Raw genomic sequence first — 20,661 nt, 5'->3', positions numbered from 1 at the left:
TGCCCCTCCTCCACTTGTGCGCCTGCTCTCTAGAAAGAGAGAAAGAATGAAAAGGAAGGAAGGAATTATCAATTAGGAGTTTTCTGGTAACTTTTGACAGACAGTTTTACTAAAGGAAGGGGACAGAAGCTTGGCTGACTGAGCTGATAATAATTAACCTTTATTGGTGCACCTGGGTGACTCAGTTGGTTAAGCTTCTGACTTCGGCTCAGGTCGTGATCTCGTGGCTTGGCTCATGAGTTCGAGCCCCCGTGTCAGGCTCTGTACTGACAACTCAGAGCCTGGAGCCTGCTTTGGATTCTGTCTCTCTCTCTTCTGCCCTTCCCCCCTCCCTTGCTCGCACCCTGTCTCTGTCTCTGTCTCTCTCAAAAATAAACATTTAAAAAAACAATACTTACTGAACACTTACTATATACAAGAGAATATCCTAAGCTAGCATACGCATCATAATGCTCCTATTTGTGTCCCCCACCAACCGAGACACACACACACACACACACACACACACACACACCTCACCATAATCATACAAGGTTGGTATTATTTTTATCCTCAATTTAAAGAAAAGTTAAGTAACTGGACCAAAGTCATAACAGTTAACAAGTGGTGGAGCCAGGAAAGGACCTGAGTCAGTCTGCCTCCAGCCTCTATTCTTCCATCAAGTTCACTACACTGTGTCTCAAGATAAAGAACCAAATGAAAAGAGAGCATTTCCTTTAAACGGGCTTCAAATTTCCTTTAAGATGCTAAGATGTTAGAGTTTTAAAGATTAACATCATTTTAAATAGTACGTTGATTAGATATTACATTGACTAGGTAGCAGTTCCATCAGCATTACACTCTGCCTATTTTCATACTATACTCACTCCTATGGTCCCAAAGCCATTGGCAATGGGACACAGGAGGCTGGGTGGTTGTTTTGTCTCCCATCCACCCATTCCTAGTGTAGACCTTGTCCTTTGTTACATCTTTCCTACTTTGTCCTCATAATTACTGACTTCACTGGAATAAAGTGAAGCTGAGAAGTAGAACAGGGGTCTTTGCAGGAAGAGAAATACTTCATAATGAAAAGATGGCTAATCTATGAACACAGAAATGTGTGTGTGTGCGTGCACACCTGTGTGTGTGCGCAAGTGTTTTACATTTCATAGAAGTGTATCTGATATGAAAACAATTGTCATGTCACTTTCCAAGCATTGGAACAAAGGCTTAGCAAGAAATAAAAGGGAGAATCAGAGACATTAACTGACGTATAACTTGGAGCAGCTGTGGTAGAGGTCCCTTTCCTGGGTGGTGAGAAAACTTGTACTTGACTCCCAACTTTCCTGTTTACAAATTCTTGAGCAAATCACATAACCTTTTAGAGCCAAATCCCAAATCCTTAACATGGATATAATGCAGCTTTCATTATAAGGTTTTATAAGGATTAAATAGTCACAGGTGTAAAAGAGCTATATAAACCAAACAGTAAGCTCATCAATGTTGTTAACATGTGAGATTTATGTAAGTGTATCACAGGAAAATAAGTTTTATTTGCTTTAATGGTAGTCCAAGAAAAGAGAAGATACAGAAAGAAAAAGTGAGAAAGCCATTTTTGAAGAACTACATTTTTATAAATAGACCACATATCTGTGTAATTAATTGTTGTTGGTTATTTCACTTTTGTTGTAGCCAACATTAAATTATTTTAATTTCCTGTTTATCTTTGTTTTACTTTCTCCAATTGTTTTACTTCCTTTGCTTCACGTAGGTGACAAGCTTGTGCATGTTTACTACACTCCCCGAGAAAAAGTTTCTAATTTGTTGAAATTGAGCTTTTATTCTGGACAATAGATTCGGGCCTTGATTTAAAAGGGAACAAAAGAATCAGTTCTTTATTATAGCAAAAAAAAAAGTTTCTCTTTTTAGTGACCTCATTTTCCCTGCTAAGTGTGTCTTTGCCTCATTAACAAGAGCTGGAGGAAATTTCTAAGATCAGATTCCTTTACTACTAAGGATCTAATCAGCTTTATCACTTCAACAGAGCCCTCACCTTGTAAGGCTCCTGTGTCCAGTCAGGGGAAACAAATCTCAGTAGCTTAATTATGGAAAGCTTGCTTGAGCAAATGCTCAGGCCAGATCTAATGTTTGGTGTCAGGTAGACAACCAGGGCTTCCCAGAAGAAGGGAGCGATGGAAGCCATACCAGATGTCACCTTTCACCCATCTAAGAGGCTAGCCTGGGAACAGAATGAACAAGCTCTTTTTGCATGCTGTTTTCACTCCACTCCATTACCTGAAATACTGAAGGTAATGATTCCAATCAATTTTTTTTGCTACTCTAGCAACATTCTTGGATTATTAACTAAATAAGTGAAGTAAGGTTGAATTAAAATGGGGAGGGGGGAAAGGCAAACCCTAAAGAACAAGGACTTCATCCTTTGGCAGACTGAATTAATACAGAGAATGTACCTCATATAACAGAAAGTTGAACTCAGAACGCCTGTGATAGAATTGTCATCACATGTAACCCAAGCAATTTATTTAACTGGGTCTTCCTAGCCTCATCTTGGCAATACTTTTTAATTCAGTTTTTCTTGACCTCTCTCTTACCTTTCATTTTTTTTTTTTTGCCACTTCCTACATCTTTTTTTATCTAGACTTCCCAGAATGCTGCACAACAGGCTTCACTGTTTTCATCTTCACCCAGCAGAGGCCCTAAGTTTGTGCTGAGCTAGAACCGTACCCTGATCCCTGAATTGGCAAATAATGCCCATGGGAAAGGAGATATGGCTGCAAATCATGGAATCACATTGGAGAGACTCTCTCCTAAAATTTGTGTTCATCTAGATGCCATTGTTTGTACAGATATCTGATATTTTAAAATTATGGTTATTATAGCTTCTCTGGCCCTTTCTAATTTTGTTTTTTTTGATGGGAGTGTTCACCTGCCTGAAACCTCCTGATACTTCTCTTCTTTCCTTGATCATTATGTCTGAATCACACTTTGTTGGCTTTCCTGCTGCTGCTGTATTGTTGCCTTCTATTTCAGTGGTTTTCTCCTCTTCATCTTCCTGTGCCATCTTATTCACCCATCATGTTCACTTTCAAATCTGTAACTTACTTCCATGATCACATCTAAATCTAAAGGTTAATGGGCATTGAGGAGGGCACCTGTTGGGATGAGCACTGGGCGTCGTATGGAAACCAATTTGACAATAAATTGTATTTAATATAAAAAATAAAAAATAAAGGTTTATTGTGAACCTATTTCTTACATTTGAGATATGTTTGTCCTGTTATCCCATAAGCCTGTACCCTATGTGCACCCTAGGCAAATCAGATTTGAAATGTACTTAGTCATTTCTCCCTCAACTTTGTACATTTTCTGCATCACTAGTCCTGGCTAGGGATTCCAATAGCATCATTCACCTAGTGGTGCAATCCTGGAGCCAGAATTGACCTATATTTCACCACAACTAACAAGTCAATAAGTTTTATTTTGTCTGTTTCCTTAGTTTTATTTTTATCTCTCCTTTTTCTTTGCATCTGTCTATTTACATGACTAGTAGCATACGACCTGAGCATTTCCAGCCTCAGTTTATTTTAGTCCATCCTTTACCTTATAGGCATATATATGTTTCTAATAGATCAACTTGTTTACATATATTCCTACTTTAAACATCAGCTTCCATTACATTTCCTAAAATGTTTTGCAGAATACTCCAAAAATAATCTATGTATCTCCATGAATAAGGGAGGCCATAGTCAAATGTAATATTGAAATGTGGCATGCGAAATATGGTTTCTCTTGAAAAGTCACACTATATGAAGTTTCTCTATTGGTTGTAACAACACAACTCTATAACACAAGCTTATATTTGAACATGGAAATGTTTTTGTTTAATATTTATTAATATGGGATTAGTGACAGGATGTACTCCTGATTTTAGTCCCATGGTATTCAAGGTGTTCCATGCCTAGCTCTCTAATCTCACCTCTTCCCTTTTGAACCTTTGTAACCAGTCAGATGACATTCATTTCGTTTCCCAAACACACAGCTCTATTCTATTCCATTGTATATTGTTTCTTTTGCCTGGAATACTTCTACTGTATCGAATGGACTCTGGTTTTGAAAATTTAGCACTTAAAAGCTTAGATCATTTGATTGGTTAGCATACTGCTTGGTACATTTTAGGTGCTCAACGTATTTTAAATAAATAACAAAAACAGAGAAAATTAATAAGAGAAACTGTAGCTATTTATTCATTCTATCTAGATATAGCCCATTCAGGAGTTCTAATGCATAATAGCACTTGCTTAAAAAAATTTTTTTTTTTTGCTGCTTGACCTCAGTAATTTTTTTTGTTTACTCGGACAAGATTTGGAAAGACTTACATTATAAGATATCTTTAATTCTTATAGGATAAAACTCAAAATTAATTTTTGTAAGTGTGCTATAGCTATTCTTCTTTTACTGTGAAAATTCCTTAAAAATGATTGTTGCCAATGGTTTCTGTTTCTTTCTGACAGGTAATATTTGAAGCTGAAGTCTCAGGAGGGAGGAGTGGTTATATTGCCATTGATGACATCCAAGTACTGAGTTATCCTTGTGGTAGGTTGTGATTAAGAATTGTATTTTTCTATGTCCTTTCAAGACTTGTCTTATATTGGAAGTGACCGTTGACTGTTCATCATTTGGCCATACCTGTCTCTTTTGTTTTTACTCCTAACCTTCTGTTCACTTTTAAAAGAACACTGAAGCATTTCTAGAATTTTCAAATCAAATATTTTTCAGAATTATAACTAATTCTACACAGATTAAAGGATTCTTTTAGCTATTGAATTACTGAGAACAAAATGCAGATGTAAATGAAACTCTAGATAAGACATGCTCCATCTTTTGGTTTTATTTATTTATTTATTTATTTATTTATTTATTTATTTATGAGAGAGAGAGAGAGAGAGAGAGAGAGAGAGAGAGAGAGAGAGATTTTCCCAAACAGGCTTGATGCTTAGCACGCAGCCCGTCGCAGGGAGCAATCCCATGACGACCCTGGGATCTTGACCTCAGCCAAAATTAAGAGTCAGATGCTCAACCCACTGAGCCACTCAGGCACCCCATCTTTTGGTTTTATTAAACAATCTAGGAAAGTAAAGAAGAATGACAAATCAGAGCTCAACGGAAAGGAAACTAAAAGAAACCTTACTAACTTATGTGATCTGCTCAGTTGAAAGTTGGAGTGAAGGAAAGAGAATGAATTAGTTCACCTATTCCAAACTTCAGACTAAAGTTTTGGTAATAAATATCTGGTTAATCCATATGAAACAACAAAATAATAGACAGCAAACAAAAAAGTGACTCGGTTTAGTAATACATTGTTTTGTTATGACTCTAGATGCACATTGGTTGATCTAGATGCACATTGGTTGATCTCAGATGCACATTGGTGGTATAGCTAAATTTATGTGTACGTCACATTCAGTGGAGCCAGGTATAAAACCACTGGCGTAAATTCAGAGCTTACCTATATCTCCCAACAACGGCATTTTAAAGGACCCATGACTTCTAGATGATCTGTTCAGTGATCCTCTTGGTGGAAATGTTCTCGCCATTGTAGGCACCATGCACAGGGTGGGGGTGGAGGGACACCGTGCCAGGGGCCAAGGCTGTGTGCCTGGTGAGTGCTTGGTAAATGCCAGTGTGCATCTGCCTCACTACCGGGGGTGGCACATCACAGATTTTGTGACCCTCCTTGGTTCTGATTCAGTAGGTCTGGGGGGTGGTGCTGAAAATTTTCATCTCTAATAATTTCCCAGGTGATGCTGCTGCTGCTGGCCTGGAGTTCACAATTTGAGAACCACAGTTCCAGGTCACATTTAGCTCAAGCATTTCGGTTTTTGATGCCTATACAAAAATGAGGTGCTTAAGACAGAGGTAGCAAGCAGGCAAGGGTCTAATGATTTATTCCATGTAGTATGTTCTAAGAAAAAGAGGAAAAAATCATCTCACTTACAGTTCAAGTTGGTTTGCTAAATTCTTTCAGCCCATTAGTACATGAGAATGATGTTTCCATCCACTGTTCATTTATAATTATTGAAAGAGAAATGTGAAAGAAAGGCTCTCAGGAGTAAACATGTAGAAATACAAATTGACAACAACAGTTTTATTGTGCTTTGGGCCTCTGGGAACTTGCTTTTAGTCACCGTGTCTTAGCTTTTCCTGTGTATATTTACTTTCAGTGGAAACCATGAATAAGCTTCATTTCTAAAAGGTAATCATAGAGAACACTAATTTGACAGTCATATAACTCATGTAGGTTTTGACTAAAGTTACTACTGTTTGTTGGTCTGCTATGTCTTTGGGTAACTTTCTTATAACTCTGAATGGATAGGAAGTGGATTTAGCAACAGTTATGCTGATCTATTTGAGAGAAACAAAAATATTTCCTTGGTCTTTGAAGTACTAGAGAATCATAGCTTTTGAAATGAAAAAAAAAATAAATAAAAAGAGAGAGATCTAACTGCTTAATTGTAAATTAATAGTTCAATGGCCACGTCTTCATCAGTATGTTAGATATCACTGTATGTTTTCATTATACTTTTCCATTATGCTCTGGCTTATGCCTATTTGATCTCTTTTGCTTTCTTTGACTTGTAACTGTTTTATTATCACCCATATGTAACACGCTATGACCGACCTTCAGCAGTAATTGTTGAGTGCTCTCGCTGTATACAACAGTGCTCCTGCAATTATGGGCAATAAGTAATAGGGCTATTGAGGGGAAAAAAAAGAGAATTGTGGGAAGGATTGTGTATGTAAGCACAAAGAAAACTCAATTTTCTTCCATACGATATTAGTTTTGGCCAAAGGTTAAAAGTGTTAACCACATTATTCTCTTGGGAAAAAGTAACATGGCACGTTTTCTTCATGTGAAAACAGTAAAATTTTTTTCTGCCTTCACAGATAAATCGCCTCATTTCCTCCGTCTGGGGGACGTGGAGGTCAATGCAGGGCAGAACGCTACATTTCAGTGTATTGCTACAGGGAGAGATGCTGTGCATAACAAGTTATGGCTGCAGGTAAGGCCAAGTTGGCAGTTGAGCTACAGGGTACACTTGATTTTTAAAAAATCACAAATATACTGCCTGTGGTGTCATTCGTGTGTGTGTGTGTGTGTGTGTGTGTGTGTGTGTGTGTGACAGAGAGAGAGAGAAAGAGAAAGAGAGAGAGAGAGAATGGGAGAGAGAAAGAAACAAGTTCTCTTGTTCATCTTTTGATGTGGGAAACAAAGGCAGAAAAAGAAATTAAATATCCTTACAGTTTACGTCCCATTTATGAATCCTTGAGACAGGCAGAGTGGCATTCCTCTGAGAGCCCCAGCTACCTCCATGTTGATACTTTGCTAAAGGCAAAAGGCAATCTCAGCCCAACCCTCCAGGATCCTGTAAGTCTACTTTAACATATAAAAATTCCTTTGGAAGCTTCCTTCATCTCTACCCCCCAAGATATATATTGGCAATCATACTCCAAGCTTATGGCCCACTGATATACATCTGAAGGGTCTCATGGCTGAGGGTTTACTAGACAGTAGTAAATGAACCGTTCCTAAGGATAGCTAACAATAGCTAGCCCCCTCAAGGTCCTGGAAACCTTGTTTCCAAGATACCTTAGAGACTCTCTATCCCTAACCCCCTCCCAACCTGAAGGCATATAATCAGTCACCTGTCACAACCCCAGTGCAGCTCTTTCTGCCCAGGGTTCCTACCCCCATGCTTTAATAAAATTACCTTTATGCACTGAAGACGTCTCCTCCAAATCCAAACGCTTCAGACCACATCAGGTTTGATTTAATTGATTGCAGACTCATTTCAGGTATTTCCATTATTGGAATATGAATAAACATGTAACAGTATATCCTTAATAAGTATTTGGGTTTGTTTCTAGTGGAAAGTAATGTTTCTCTAATGTTATGTATAACTTGTAAAAACAATTTTTTCTAAATCCATTCAAAGTAGGAAAAAAATGAAAATTTCCTCATTTAATATTTTGAGAAATTGACATACAAGAGCATAGTACTTAAGTAGAAACGGTCATATTCTGATAAATTTCTTTAAAATATTTTAACTAAACTTTGGGAAACTTCTGGAAATGTGAATTGGAAAAGAGCCAATTAAATTTTTCCAGAACTTTTGTGTGTAAGGGTTAATCACAGAACTGAGGTCAAGACGTTTGCTTTGCATACATTAAATCCTCAGTACATATTTAATGAATTACAATTTGGCATAATGTTGGAGAAATGTAAATGGTACATGCAAAGAGCTTTGAAAAAATCAGAAAACAATAGAGTAAGGAATGGGACTTGCCTTCAGAGAGTATCTACCAATCCTAGAGCAGTGATGGGGTGAGGGGAGGTGGTGGGGGGGAGGTGGGTAAGGGCTAAGAGCAGCTCTAAAGTCAGGAGCCTGGTCCTGTAGGAAAGATGACTGTTGAGCTAAATATTTGAAGCTAGAAATATAAGTGATAATATCCTCTGAGCCCTTGTATTATTATTTCTTGTTCTGTTTGCATCAGAATGAAGGAAGGGGCTTAAGTAGTCAGAATTTTAAATTCCTGAGAATGACTTGAACATAGATATCAGCACTTATTTTACCACACTTACCATATTCTCAGAGAGGTAAAATTAGTATTGAGAATAATCATGAAGTTGCCGGAGGTTGGGGTCATGATTATAATAAATGAGTATTGAAATCATATCTGGTATAAGGCCTAAAACTGTGCTAGATGTTATAAATTTGTTATTTCATCCAATTCTCATACCCACTTGGATGTTAAACAGATGTACTCATATAAATCTAATGATTACTACTTTTATAATTCACGTGATTTGCTGGTATCAGCCTATCATCCTGAATATGTGGAAAGGAAATGATGCCCCTACTTTTTTTTTTTTTCTGTGATTATGCTGATTTCCCCTATAGATTCTGAATTATGAGATCATTCTTTCTGGAGAGGGTATTGTATAATGTGCAGTCTGTTTTGTCAGCTGAACATCAAGTCAGAATCCCTCTTTCTCTCAGCCTAAACAATTAATTTAAAAAATGTTTTTAGACATTTTTTCTAATCAATTTGTTATTTATTTATTTATTTTTTCCATTTTGGTGGGAACATTAGTTGGCATTTGACTTTAGCTGTGATCCATGTTGTCTTGTCTTGGAGAACCAAACTCTGCAGCCTGCCCCTGGTTTTATGCCCCAGGATTTATTGTGACATTGAAATAAAAGGGTTTTGTGTGCTCAGACACCAGCTGCCTTGTGGCAACAAAGACATTCTGGCTCTGCTGGTCTGAGTGGGTTGCAGTCAAAATACTGCTCGTTTATTGTTTGGTTCCTACTTTCTGGATTGGCCCATTTCATTACAGTTTTTAAAAATATTCCCTCTGCCATTTTATAAAGAAAGATGTGAGATAAAAATATTCTGTGAGACCTCTATTCTACTTTCCGTTTTCTCCACTTCTCTTTACAGGTCCTAAGGTGAATGTTTGCATTTCTCTTCTGTTTTGATATTGACATTACCCAATTCCTCAGCGGTGTACCTATTTACCTTATTCTTTTAAAAAGCTTTTCTACTTTTTCAGTAACACCACTTAAATTACCTTAAGGTATTGTAAATCATTCTTCACGTTTAAGTAACATTGGAACTATCAACTCCTTAGTCGAGGGATGTTTTCAAACAAACTAGACTAGTTATTGTATATAAATATATGGCGAGTCAATCAGAATGTGGCCAGTAACTTTAAAAAATTTCGTTTGCTTCAAGTAGTAGAAATATAATAAAGCAGAAAGAATCTTGATTCCATAAGGAATCTGCAAGCCAACCCATACAAATAAATGTCAAGTCATGTTTGCTTGATGCAGAACAACTTCGAGAAATCAGGAGGCCCAACTCTTAATTTGAACCTTAATTCGAACCCTTTAGCCCTTCCAACCCAGTTAATTGTATGGGCGTAGAGAATTCATTGAATTATTCTGGACTTCAAGTTCCTTAATTATAAAAGGAGATGTGGATAGAAACTAAGATCCCTTCCAGCTATAAAATGCTAAACTAGGTCTTTACTTTTTTTTTTTTTTTTTGATGGCCTAAGACATAGCCTTCATTACCTTTTTTGTTTGATGGAAGAATGTGAAATTGTTTATTAGTTGTGTATGGGTAAACATGGTCCCTTAAAATTAAGCATCATTATGAGAACAACTGCTTAACCTATCTGCTGACAGTACTGAGACCCAATTGAAAGCAACTCCAGATGAAAAGTCATTGCATCCTGTCACAAAAGTAATGGAATAATTGAGCAGCTGTTACGCTTGCGATGTAGGTGTAATTAAAAAATGGCAATTGACCCTTTATGTTTTCCAAATCACTTACATTATACAGTATTAAGCTTCACTTGTTAAATGTTTAAGTATGGGGTAAAAAACAAAAACAAAAACAAAAAAAACCCAAACAAAGAAAAGCAGCCAACTTTCTATCTTAAAGGAAAAACAAAACACTGCTTTAACCATAATAACCTGATAGATAGTGTTTGACATTTAAAATAATTTATGTGTGGAAATACATTAAAAAATAAATCTCTCACTTGTTTATTGTCTTTAGCTTACAATTGATATGTCAATCATTTTTATTGTTTAAAATGACACACAAATTAGGTAAATTAAAAAACAGAGCACGAAAAGCAAGCATCTGAGTTACCTGAGCTAATGTAGGATAATTCATAAGGTATATCATAGTGGTTCTGGATGTATCTTTAGGGAGTGTTCTTTTCTGTAAGATCTCAGATTGTATAATTACAGGGTCTTAGAATTAGGTCATTTACTCTAGACATTTAGAAAACAATGACAAAATACCCAAATTAACCTCCTTGTACAAGCTCAGTGAACTACCGATGCATAGAACAATATGGATGACTGTTTTTAGAAGTCTATTTAGTGTCAACAGGCTACTGGTATGGTGAAATTATGAGCTTTTCTGGGCCATAGCTTAAAATAGTGTGTTATGAAGTTCATTTATGTTGGAAAAGGGACTTAGAGTACTAAGACTTTAGTCGCTTGTAGAGAATTTCCAAATTCCTTTTTGATCGTAAAACTCAATGAAGTAGCATGCATTCGAGATACAAGCACAACATTTGTTGTCAGGTTACGATTTGCAATTTTTCCCCACTTGAACAGATGTTTTTCAGTGCTTCCAACAAGTTTTAGAACTATGCTATTTTTTGTTTTCAAGGAACCCCTAGTGGTAGAGAATTTGTGGATCGTAACTTAAGGCTTATGGGAAAACATAGGTTATAGGAAATAAGATCACTAATGAAATTTTAATGGACAATTTTATACTGAAATAAAATAGTAAAAACAACTGGTTATGTTTTTGAGAAGTGTCAGATACTTTCCTTATAGGAAAGAGAAAAATTAACCTACATTTTTGTAGGTTAAAAGTTTTAGCCTTGCCCTTTTATCGCAGTGCTTACTGATATGAATAGTAAAGTAATGGTGGCAAAGTGACTATGACACAACAGTTCCACTCCTAAGTATTTACACAAGAGATATAAAGGCATGGGTTCACAAACTGACCTGTAAAAGAATGTTTATAACAGCTTTATTCATAATAACCAAGAACAGTAAAGAACCCCAATGCCCATTAACAGGAGAATGGGTAAACACTGCATGATTCATTCAGGCAATGGAATGCCACTGAGCAATAACAAAGAATGAGGTACTGATACATGTACCAATATGGATAAATCTCAGCAATATTATGTTTTCAGAAAGGGGACAGACAGAAGAGAGTGCAAACTGTGTGATTACATTTATATTAAGCGCCAGAAGAAACACAACTAATTTATGGTGATAGAAATCAGAAGAGTATTTGACTGTGGGGGATGAGGATAGACTGGATGTGGCTGGGGGGTAATGTTAATTTCATATATGTTTATTGGTGTGTTGGGTCTTTGGGTACATATACATTTGTTAGATGTTAAGAACCATCCAATTCTCTGAATATACAGTTTACCTCAATAAACCATTCATGAGGAAAAGTATGTGATACATCTTATCAAATAACCTCAGTCCTGGCAGTACTAATCAAGCCATAGGTGGCAATAGCCTGCGAACCTTAACCTGGATTTTTGTCCATCTTGTCCATTTGAAGTTATTTGATTAGGTTCGGGGGTAATTTTTAATCATTAATCTATGCCGAAATATAGAATAAAGCATGTTCTGAGTGTTCTGTCTTCAGAACATGTTATAAATTCTGAGGATGTAAAGGAATTGGAAACAGGGTTGGACTGTAACTTATGACTTAGTATTCTTCTCTGAAGGTCCAGTATAAGTGGACACCTACATGGCAAATCAAATAGAGCCCACTGCTGGAACATCTGTCTGACCATATGCTTTGGCCTCAGGTTCAATGTAGAAACTAAAATGCTAATGACTCCATCCATCATTACAGAGCTTGGCGGGCATGCTTCATTGGATTGGACAGAGAAATTCAACAGTGGAGTTACTGAAAGTAGAGAATTGTGTGGGTAGATTTGGTGACACCATTTGTTTTGGTGAATTGAAATGAGAGGCTGTTTGATGTATGACTGATAATCCTATGCAGATTGCCATCAAAGCTGTGGCAATTGGGCCAATCTGTCAGTAATTGCCGCAGGTGCTGGCACTGTGCCTCCTCAGTGGGCCTGCCAAAGCAGGCAAGTCAGCCATCACTTTGCACTTGGTGAGGTTCATCGGCACATTATAATGTAGTAGGATACAGCTAGTTTCTCAGCCAAAGGAAATGTCATTCCTTATGGAGCAATAGATAATTCAAGCAATGGATTGAGAGTAATAATTGGAGAGTAAAATTAGTAAAATGAGATGCAAATTGTTCTAAAAAAAAACAGCCAGAGAGAGGCTGACCTCTTGTAGTACCAATTGTTGTCAGCTGAGGATCAAGGAAAGTGGTTGGTCTAAAACTTCTGGACACATAGTGTTTTGTCTAGCCAGGGAAATGTCATGGTCTTATTCCTATACTGCATGTGAATATCATCATGCAAGCAATGGAAATCAGAAGCATGATTTTTTAAAAAATGACTTAATTTGAAAGTATGAAAATTTTAGCTCGTGAAACATATCACTACACAATTTCAAAGCCACACAGTCATTGTTCACAAGGCTCCCTCTGATGCCTCCATGTTGTGGTATTTTTCCATGCCTATGCCTGGATATTTGTAGCATATTTGACCTCCACAAGAGATTGTACTATCCCTGATACTATTTCTTTTTGAGAAAAAAAGTCTGATAATTTTGCATTTATTATAATGAAGGAAAATTCTTGGAAGGAACTGGTCCATGCCTAGAAAGATGGAGTTCATGGTGGGCAATTCATTGAAAAATAATTTGAGAGGAATATTTCAAAGCCTAATTGACTAAACATGTAATTTGTGACTAGCTTACATTGAGTACCGTGGAAAAAAAAAGAAAAATAAATAAAAGGGATGAGGTATAGTGAAAATTGCCCTACTCTCTGGGCTTGATGGAAGTCCTGACATTGTCTGGTCATTGGCACATATCTAAAATATCTAAAATATTAGAATAACAAAAGGCAGTATATAATTAGTAGGACAGTGAATAAAGTTGAAGAAACGATATCAGAATGGCTGAAGGGACATGGTATAAATATATCTTGAGAGTCATGGGAGACTGGAGAAACAAACTTCTTAAAGTCTTAGATTATTGGGACTATTCAAGAGGGATTTAATTGGTTCTGTATAGGTACTAAAGTACAATGCTAACTAACAGTTTGAAGTTATATGGTGAGAGATATAAGCTGATTATAAGGGAGAACTTTGTAATTGTAGGGCTGTTGAAACCTAGAATGAGCTATTCCAGGAGGTAGTAAAACTACAATTAGTGGAAGTATCCAAGCATAATCTGGATAAGCACTTGCTAGAGCTGTAGAGGATGTTTAAGCATGAAGCTGAATGCTTTTTAAGATCCTTTCAGCCCACAGAAATGTCTTTGAAACCGAGGAAGAAAAGACTGTATAGAATCAATGCATGATACTATTTCAGAGTTGAGCGAGAACTACGTAGACTGAAATGTTTGGTGAAATCATTAAGAGCGATTTGATGGAGTCTTTGAAGGGCATATAAGACTTGAATAGCAAAGTCTGAGTGGGCATGGTTATCACTGCAGATTAGGGTGTGTGTGTGGGATGGGCTAGCAACATCAGGAGAAGGATCTTATTGAAGTGGAAAGTTCGCAATGAGAAGCGGAAGTAAATATAGTTTTTGTCAGGGTTGGGACTAGGCCATGATGAAAACATAAGCCAGAAAGAAGTCACTGTTAGCAGTGCAGATATGAAGTCTTGAGAGCCCAGATTGGATGCCAGTGCAGTTGGAATACATGTTAGTAGAGGAGAGGGACAGATGAAAGAAGACAGTAGTTTTGGATCATGCCAGGTGACAGAATTAGGGAGGATGTGAGTGAAATGATCGAGACAGCTTTCTAAATTTCCTCAAAAGTTTATTTTTTAAAGCCAGTGAGTTTGTTTCCACATTTTCTGTTTTGGAACTGATTTGTCTCTTAGACCCATTTGTTTATTGTTTTTCTTTCTACCTTCATAACTGCATATAAGTTATCCTAGATAGGAGTGAAAGGTGAGGAGACATTCCCATTCCTTTTGGCTCTCTTTAGCTTTAATAAAAGTTTGTGAAGACAGTTTGAAGCTTGCCACCAAATTAAACCTCTGGGTGGTCCTGGGATCCACGGAAGGCTGTTGGTGTTTTCAGCCTTGGCTTCTTCTGTACCTTATGGCAAACAGAGGAGGAGTAGTGTCTGAGAGGAGTGTTAACCATGTCTGTTGTGCTTCCCTCTATTTTTTATAAACTGATAAACACTAGCTTCCTATTTAATTCTAATTGTCTCCTTTTATTCTTAATTTAAGCAGTAGTGCCTTTTTTTTTCTCCTGTATATATGCTCATTTACAATTATTTCTATTCTACTTAAGAGACTACGGATCAAGGGGCGCCTGGGTGGCTCAGTCGGTTAAGCGTCCGACTTCGGCTCAGGTCATGATCTCACAGTCTGTGAGTTCGAGCCCCGCGTCGGGCTCTGTGCTGACAGCTCAGAGCCTGGAGCCTGCTTCGGATTCTGTGTCTCCCTCTCTCTCTGCCCCTCCCCTGTTCATGCTCTGTCTCTCTCTGTCTCAAAAATAAGTAAATATTTAAAAAATAAATTAAAAAAAAAAGAGAGAGAGTACAGACCATTTGGTAGCTAAGCTATCACTCCGGTCAGTCTGCTTTTCTTCAGCATATTGGTTTGAGTTCAGGGCATCATATTCTTACTTCATGGCTTTATACAAAGAATGATGGCTATTGGTCTTGAAGTGAAATCAATGACCATGTATCATGGAGTATAATGTTTATCTTTTATCTTTGGCATTTTGTGTGTGTATGTATGTAAATGATGAGCTCAGAACATTTAATCATATGTAATTTGGAGGATTATTAAATATCCATGAGGTCATTTTGGTTGGCTTTGTGGCTTCCTACCATAAAGAGTTCAATCCCTTGAAGATATAGTGCACTCTTTCCCTTCCTCAATAATTTATAAACTCTTGAGTTTGTTGTCTACAGATTACATAATTGATTAAAAATGAATAATGTGTGGAATGTACTCTATCTTTCTTATCTATCCCTGGAGCATGACTGTAAAAGCCCGACAGTCATAGAAGCTCAAGGATTTCTTCTTATCGATACCTATAAATAACAATTTACTGCTTTTTCTGCGCAAGAATAATATACTCTTCTGTTGTTCTTAGAGCTGCCCTTTCAGAGTATTTTCTAAGTGTGTCACATCAAGCACTTTACAACTTTCCATTGACTTCTTGTGATCAGTATTACAACACGAAAGCTCTGGTAGCAGGCTGGGTTTCTTCTTTATGAAAAGTATCTGATATAAAGACTTAATATTTATAAAGTCATTTTATTGTAACACAAAACATAGAAACTGTACAAAAATAAAAACTATGACTGAATGAATTTTTATAAGGCACAAACCACAAAGGATAAGAAAGGGACTTTGCTAGCCATTCTAGGGGTTCTTTACAAAGGCTCAATCCCAGCCACAGCTGAGCCAGCCGTCACTTCTACAAGTAACGGTTTTCATTGCTTTTAGCCCTCATAGGTTTCTTCATAGTGGTTTTTTTTTTCACTTCTGTATACATTCTTAGATTAGTATTCTGTATTAGTATTCTGTATACATTCTGTATACATTCTTAGACTCTAGATTAGTCTCGTCTAATTTTTGAAGTAAGTTTTTTAAAGTCTCTTTTAATCTGTGGTTTTGTCCTCTGTCCCTTTTCTTCACATTTTGTCTATTGAGGCACCCAGGCCATTTGACTTGTAGTTTCTCAGTCTGCATTTTACTGATTGCACAGAAATGTCCTCCTTAGTTCAACATGTTCTTCTGAATTTTTTTGCAAATCCAGATCCAGAGTCAAGTTTGATTCTTTGGCAACAGTAGAAGTTGTGCTTCATATGATTATAGGAGGTACAAAATCTCTCTCTCTCTCTATCTTCATAGCCATCTGTACTTAATGCCTATATTCATTCCTAGAGGCTATAAATTCTGATCTTCTAATAATATTATTTATTTTGTATTAGTTTAATGATGAGATCCTTCTCCTCTACCTTTTGCTTCCCAGTGACATAGTTCATTAAGGAAAAGGAGGATAAATGCTCAAATCTTTGCTTTAGTTATTGGTTTTCAATATAATGAATTGATTCCTTATCATTCTCTGGTGACAGATTCTTCTGTTTATTATTGTTGTTCTTATTGTTGTTGTTATTATGAACTCATGGTTTTACCTATTTGATTTCAGTTCATTGTAATTATTACTATTATTATTAGTATTAAGACCCAAAGTATCCCATCTTTGGCCAGTGAGAACCTCTTCAAGTTGGCTCCAGAGTCCTTCTGATATGACTCAGCAATTTTTAGGAGCTTCCTGCTGTCTGATATTATGAGATGGTCCATTGTGATCTTGTACATTTTCTTCTCTAGACTTAGTGCCCTGGTTTGGTTTAGTGAGAAATTGAATTTCAGGACCATGATGTGGATGTGCAAGGATACTCATTTTGTTAGACCTTTTCAGTGAACAGAACTAAGAGAAGATATGTATTTAAAGATAACATACCTATGAGTCTTTTGGATATTTCAAATTTAAGCCTAAAGATTTCCACTTAATGTTGTGTCTATTACAATTTGTCAGTTACAGCTTCTTTTTTCCATGCGAATATTCTCTGTTCTCAATGACACAGGGGAAAAGAGAATTAAAATATTCCACAGTTACTCATTTTATAAAATCTGATGGCATTTTGTATACTTGTATTATATCTCTATTGTTAGCATACAAGTGCATGCTATACTGTCTCTCATATAGCCCTTATTAACTTAGTTCTACAGGTAACTATGTTTTTAATCACCATCAGTCTATATGTCATGTCTTCCCGGTAACTTTGGTTGTTTGAAAGTCATTTTCTAGTAGGTTCCTCAAGAATAGGTCATGGAATTAATATTCCTTCAGTCCTTGGATATTGATCATATTTTATATGTGCCCTTGATTCCTGTTTTGTTTTGTTTTTTGTTTGTTTGTTTGTTTGTTTGTTTTATGCCCCTGATTTTTAAGTCAGTTTTGCAGGATATGAAATTCTTTGTTCACATTTTCTTTCCTTGAGTAACTTTAATATGTTACTTCATTTTGTTCAGGCATAAAGCCTTGCTATCAAAGTCTGATAATTTATGTTTCCTTATAAATCATCTATCTGCTTTTTCTAGATATTCAAAGGATTCTTTTTCCTATTTTTTTAAAGATTCTAATTTGATCAGAATACATATCACTGTGAGTCATTCTGAGTTACTATTCTCAAGTAGATGGTGTGTTTTTCCATTGTATATTTTAAAAACTTTTTTCTTTTAATTTTCAGAAGGTGCTTTTAAATATTATTTTCGTAGTTTTTTTCCCCTTGCTTCTGTGTGGACTTGTGTTATCTGTATGTTTGATCTTTGCATATCATCAATAGTCACTTTCTCTGAAATATTTTTTATTCTCTTTATTTTAAATGAAAATCTCCTTTTTTCCCACATTCTGTTTTGCTTAAAACATCATCTGTGTTGATTTTATTTACTCTAGTTAATCTTATTTCTAAAATGATTTTTTTCTTTCATTTCTAATTTTTCTTGAGTTCTGTCATCTCATTTATGAGTTTTATTAATTTAAATTTATGTTACTCTTTCATATTATAAATAATTTTCTTAATGTTTTAGCATCTTGAAACATTAGGTTGCAGTTGTGATCTGTTTGGGGGCATATTTTTCTGCCTTACTTTCTGAGATTCTGGGGGTAATATTCTTCTCCTTACTCTGTTTTAAATTTATAATAACTTTATGTTGGATTTGACCTTGATGCTTTTATGTTGTTCACTTTTATGTGAAATATGTTTTCCTGAAATTTTAAAATGAGATGTGGAGTTCAGGAAAACTTTCCTGATTTCAAGAATCCCTCTGAGGTTCCTGTGAGTTATGTTTAAAAATATGGCCACTTGCTTTCTGAGATTTCTTGATTTTGTTCTCCTCTCCACTTTGTCTGGATCTTTTCTTTTTTTCCTCTCTCTTGTTGTTTTGTGTTTTTATGTGGCAGATTCAGAAAGAGTGAAAAATTATCCTGCTTCTACCAACATGCCAGAGTCACTCAGATGTAATAGTTTAATCGTATGGATCTCTTTGCTTTACTCCACTTCCCTCTTCCTGTGATTGAGATCGTTTTATAACTGTAAACTTGCATGCTTTATATTCTGCGTTCTGTCCAGTGCAATTTGAAGCAACCAGCCAATCCCATTATTTATATTTAGTAGTTTGTCTAAAATGTTCTAAGTTCACAAATACATGGTCATCCAGAACTTTACCTTCTCTTTGATTAGGAATTAGGTATTTGATTAGGAATATCTAATGGTAATATTTTACATCTCTTTACTACATCATGCCATGGACTAACAGTGACTTCCTTACTACTGGCAGTAGAGTTATTGTCTTTCTTTTATTAATGTTATTTACTTATTTTTTAATTTACATCCAAGTTAGTTAGCATATGATGCTATAATGATTACAGGAGTAGATTCCAGTGGTTCATCCCCTAGGTACAACACCGAGTGCTCATCCCAACAAGTGTCTTCCCTAATCCCCCTTATCCATTTAGCCCGTCCCCCCACCCACAACCCCTCCAGCAACCTTCAGTTTGTTCTCTGTATTTAAGAGTCTCTTATGTTTTGTCCCCCTTCTTGTTTTTATATTATTTTTGCTTCCCTTCCCTTCTGTTTATCTGTTTTGTGTCTTAAATTCCTCATATGAGTGAAGTCGTATGATATTTGTCTTTCTCTGACTAGCTAATTTCACCCAGCATAATACCCTCTAGTTCCATCCATGTGGTTATAAATGGCAAGATTTCATTCTTCTTGATTGCCGAGTAATACTCTATTGTGTGTGTGTGTGTGTGTGTGTGTGTGTGTGCACGCGCGCGCACGCACACATTCTCTTTATCTAGAGCCCAAAAGATTCCACCAAACACCTGCTGGAACTGATCCATGAATTCAGCAAAGTTGCAGGATATAAAATAAATGTACAGAAATCGGTTGCATTCCTATACACCAATAATGAAACAACAGAAAGAGAAATCAAGGAATTGATCCCATTTACAATTGCACCAAAAATCATAAAATACCGAAGAATAAACCTAACCAAAGTGGTGAAAAATCTATACACTGAAAACTATAGAAAGCTTATGAAAGAAAGTGAAGAAGACACACATATGCACACAAAAAGGAAAAACAGCCCATGTTCCTGGATAGGAAGAACAAATATTGTCAAAATGTCAATACTCCCTGGGGACACCTGGGTGGCTCAGTCAGTTAAGCATCTGACTTCAGCTCAGGTCATGATCTCACAGTTTGTAAGTTTAAGCCCTGCATCAGGCTCCATGCTGACAGCTCAGAGCCTGGAACCTGCTTCAGATTCTATGTCTCCCTCTGTCTCTGTTCCTCCCCTGCTTGCACTCTGTCTCTCTCTGTCTCTCTGTCTCTCTGTCTCTCAAAAATAAATAAACATTTAACAAAGTGTCGATACTACCCAAAGCAATCTACGTATTCAATGCAATCCCTATCAAAAGAACACTAGCATTCTTCACAGAACTAGAATAAACAATCCTAAAATTTGTATGGAACCAGAAGAGACCCTGAATAGCCAAAGCAATCCTGAAAAAGAAAACCAAAGATGGAGGCATCATGATCGTGAACTTCAAGATGTATTACAAAGCTGTAATTATCAAGACAGTATGGTACAGACAAAAAAACAGACATTCAGATCAACGGAACAGAATAGCGAACCCAGAAATGGACCCACAAGCGTATGGCCAACTAATCTTTGGCAGTGGAGTTATTAATGCCTCTAAACCTAACCAGATTTAGGAAAGCAATTCTAGAAAATCAGAACCAAGGCAGATCAGAAAACTCATCCTTAAAAATCTGTTCCTCCAGAAGCATTTCTGGTAACAAATCATCTGTATCAGTCAGCGTCCAAGCATGAAAAGCACAC

General features: G+C 36.5%; 1 protein-coding gene across 12 annotated transcripts in view; it reads left to right on the top strand.

Moving 5' to 3' along the window:
- Window positions 1-20,661, top strand: part of PTPRK (protein tyrosine phosphatase receptor type K) — a 566,426-nt gene that overhangs the window by 279,420 nt on the left and 266,345 nt on the right. For all 12 annotated transcript variants that reach the window (XM_058735205.1, XM_058735208.1, XM_058735206.1 and 9 more), the window contains exons 4-5: window positions 4,512-4,593; window positions 6,946-7,061. In XM_058735205.1, coding sequence (XP_058591188.1) covers window positions 4,512-4,593; window positions 6,946-7,061 — 198 coding nt within the window. The remainder of the gene's footprint in view (window positions 1-4,511; window positions 4,594-6,945; window positions 7,062-20,661) is intronic.

This window comes from Neofelis nebulosa, chromosome 6, assembly GCF_028018385.1.
Source record: "Neofelis nebulosa isolate mNeoNeb1 chromosome 6, mNeoNeb1.pri, whole genome shotgun sequence".
In the NCBI taxonomy this organism is placed as follows: domain Eukaryota; kingdom Metazoa; phylum Chordata; class Mammalia; order Carnivora; family Felidae; genus Neofelis; species Neofelis nebulosa.
The sequence above is the reverse complement of the archived record's forward strand: the minus strand, read 5'-3'. Positions and strand labels throughout refer to the sequence as shown.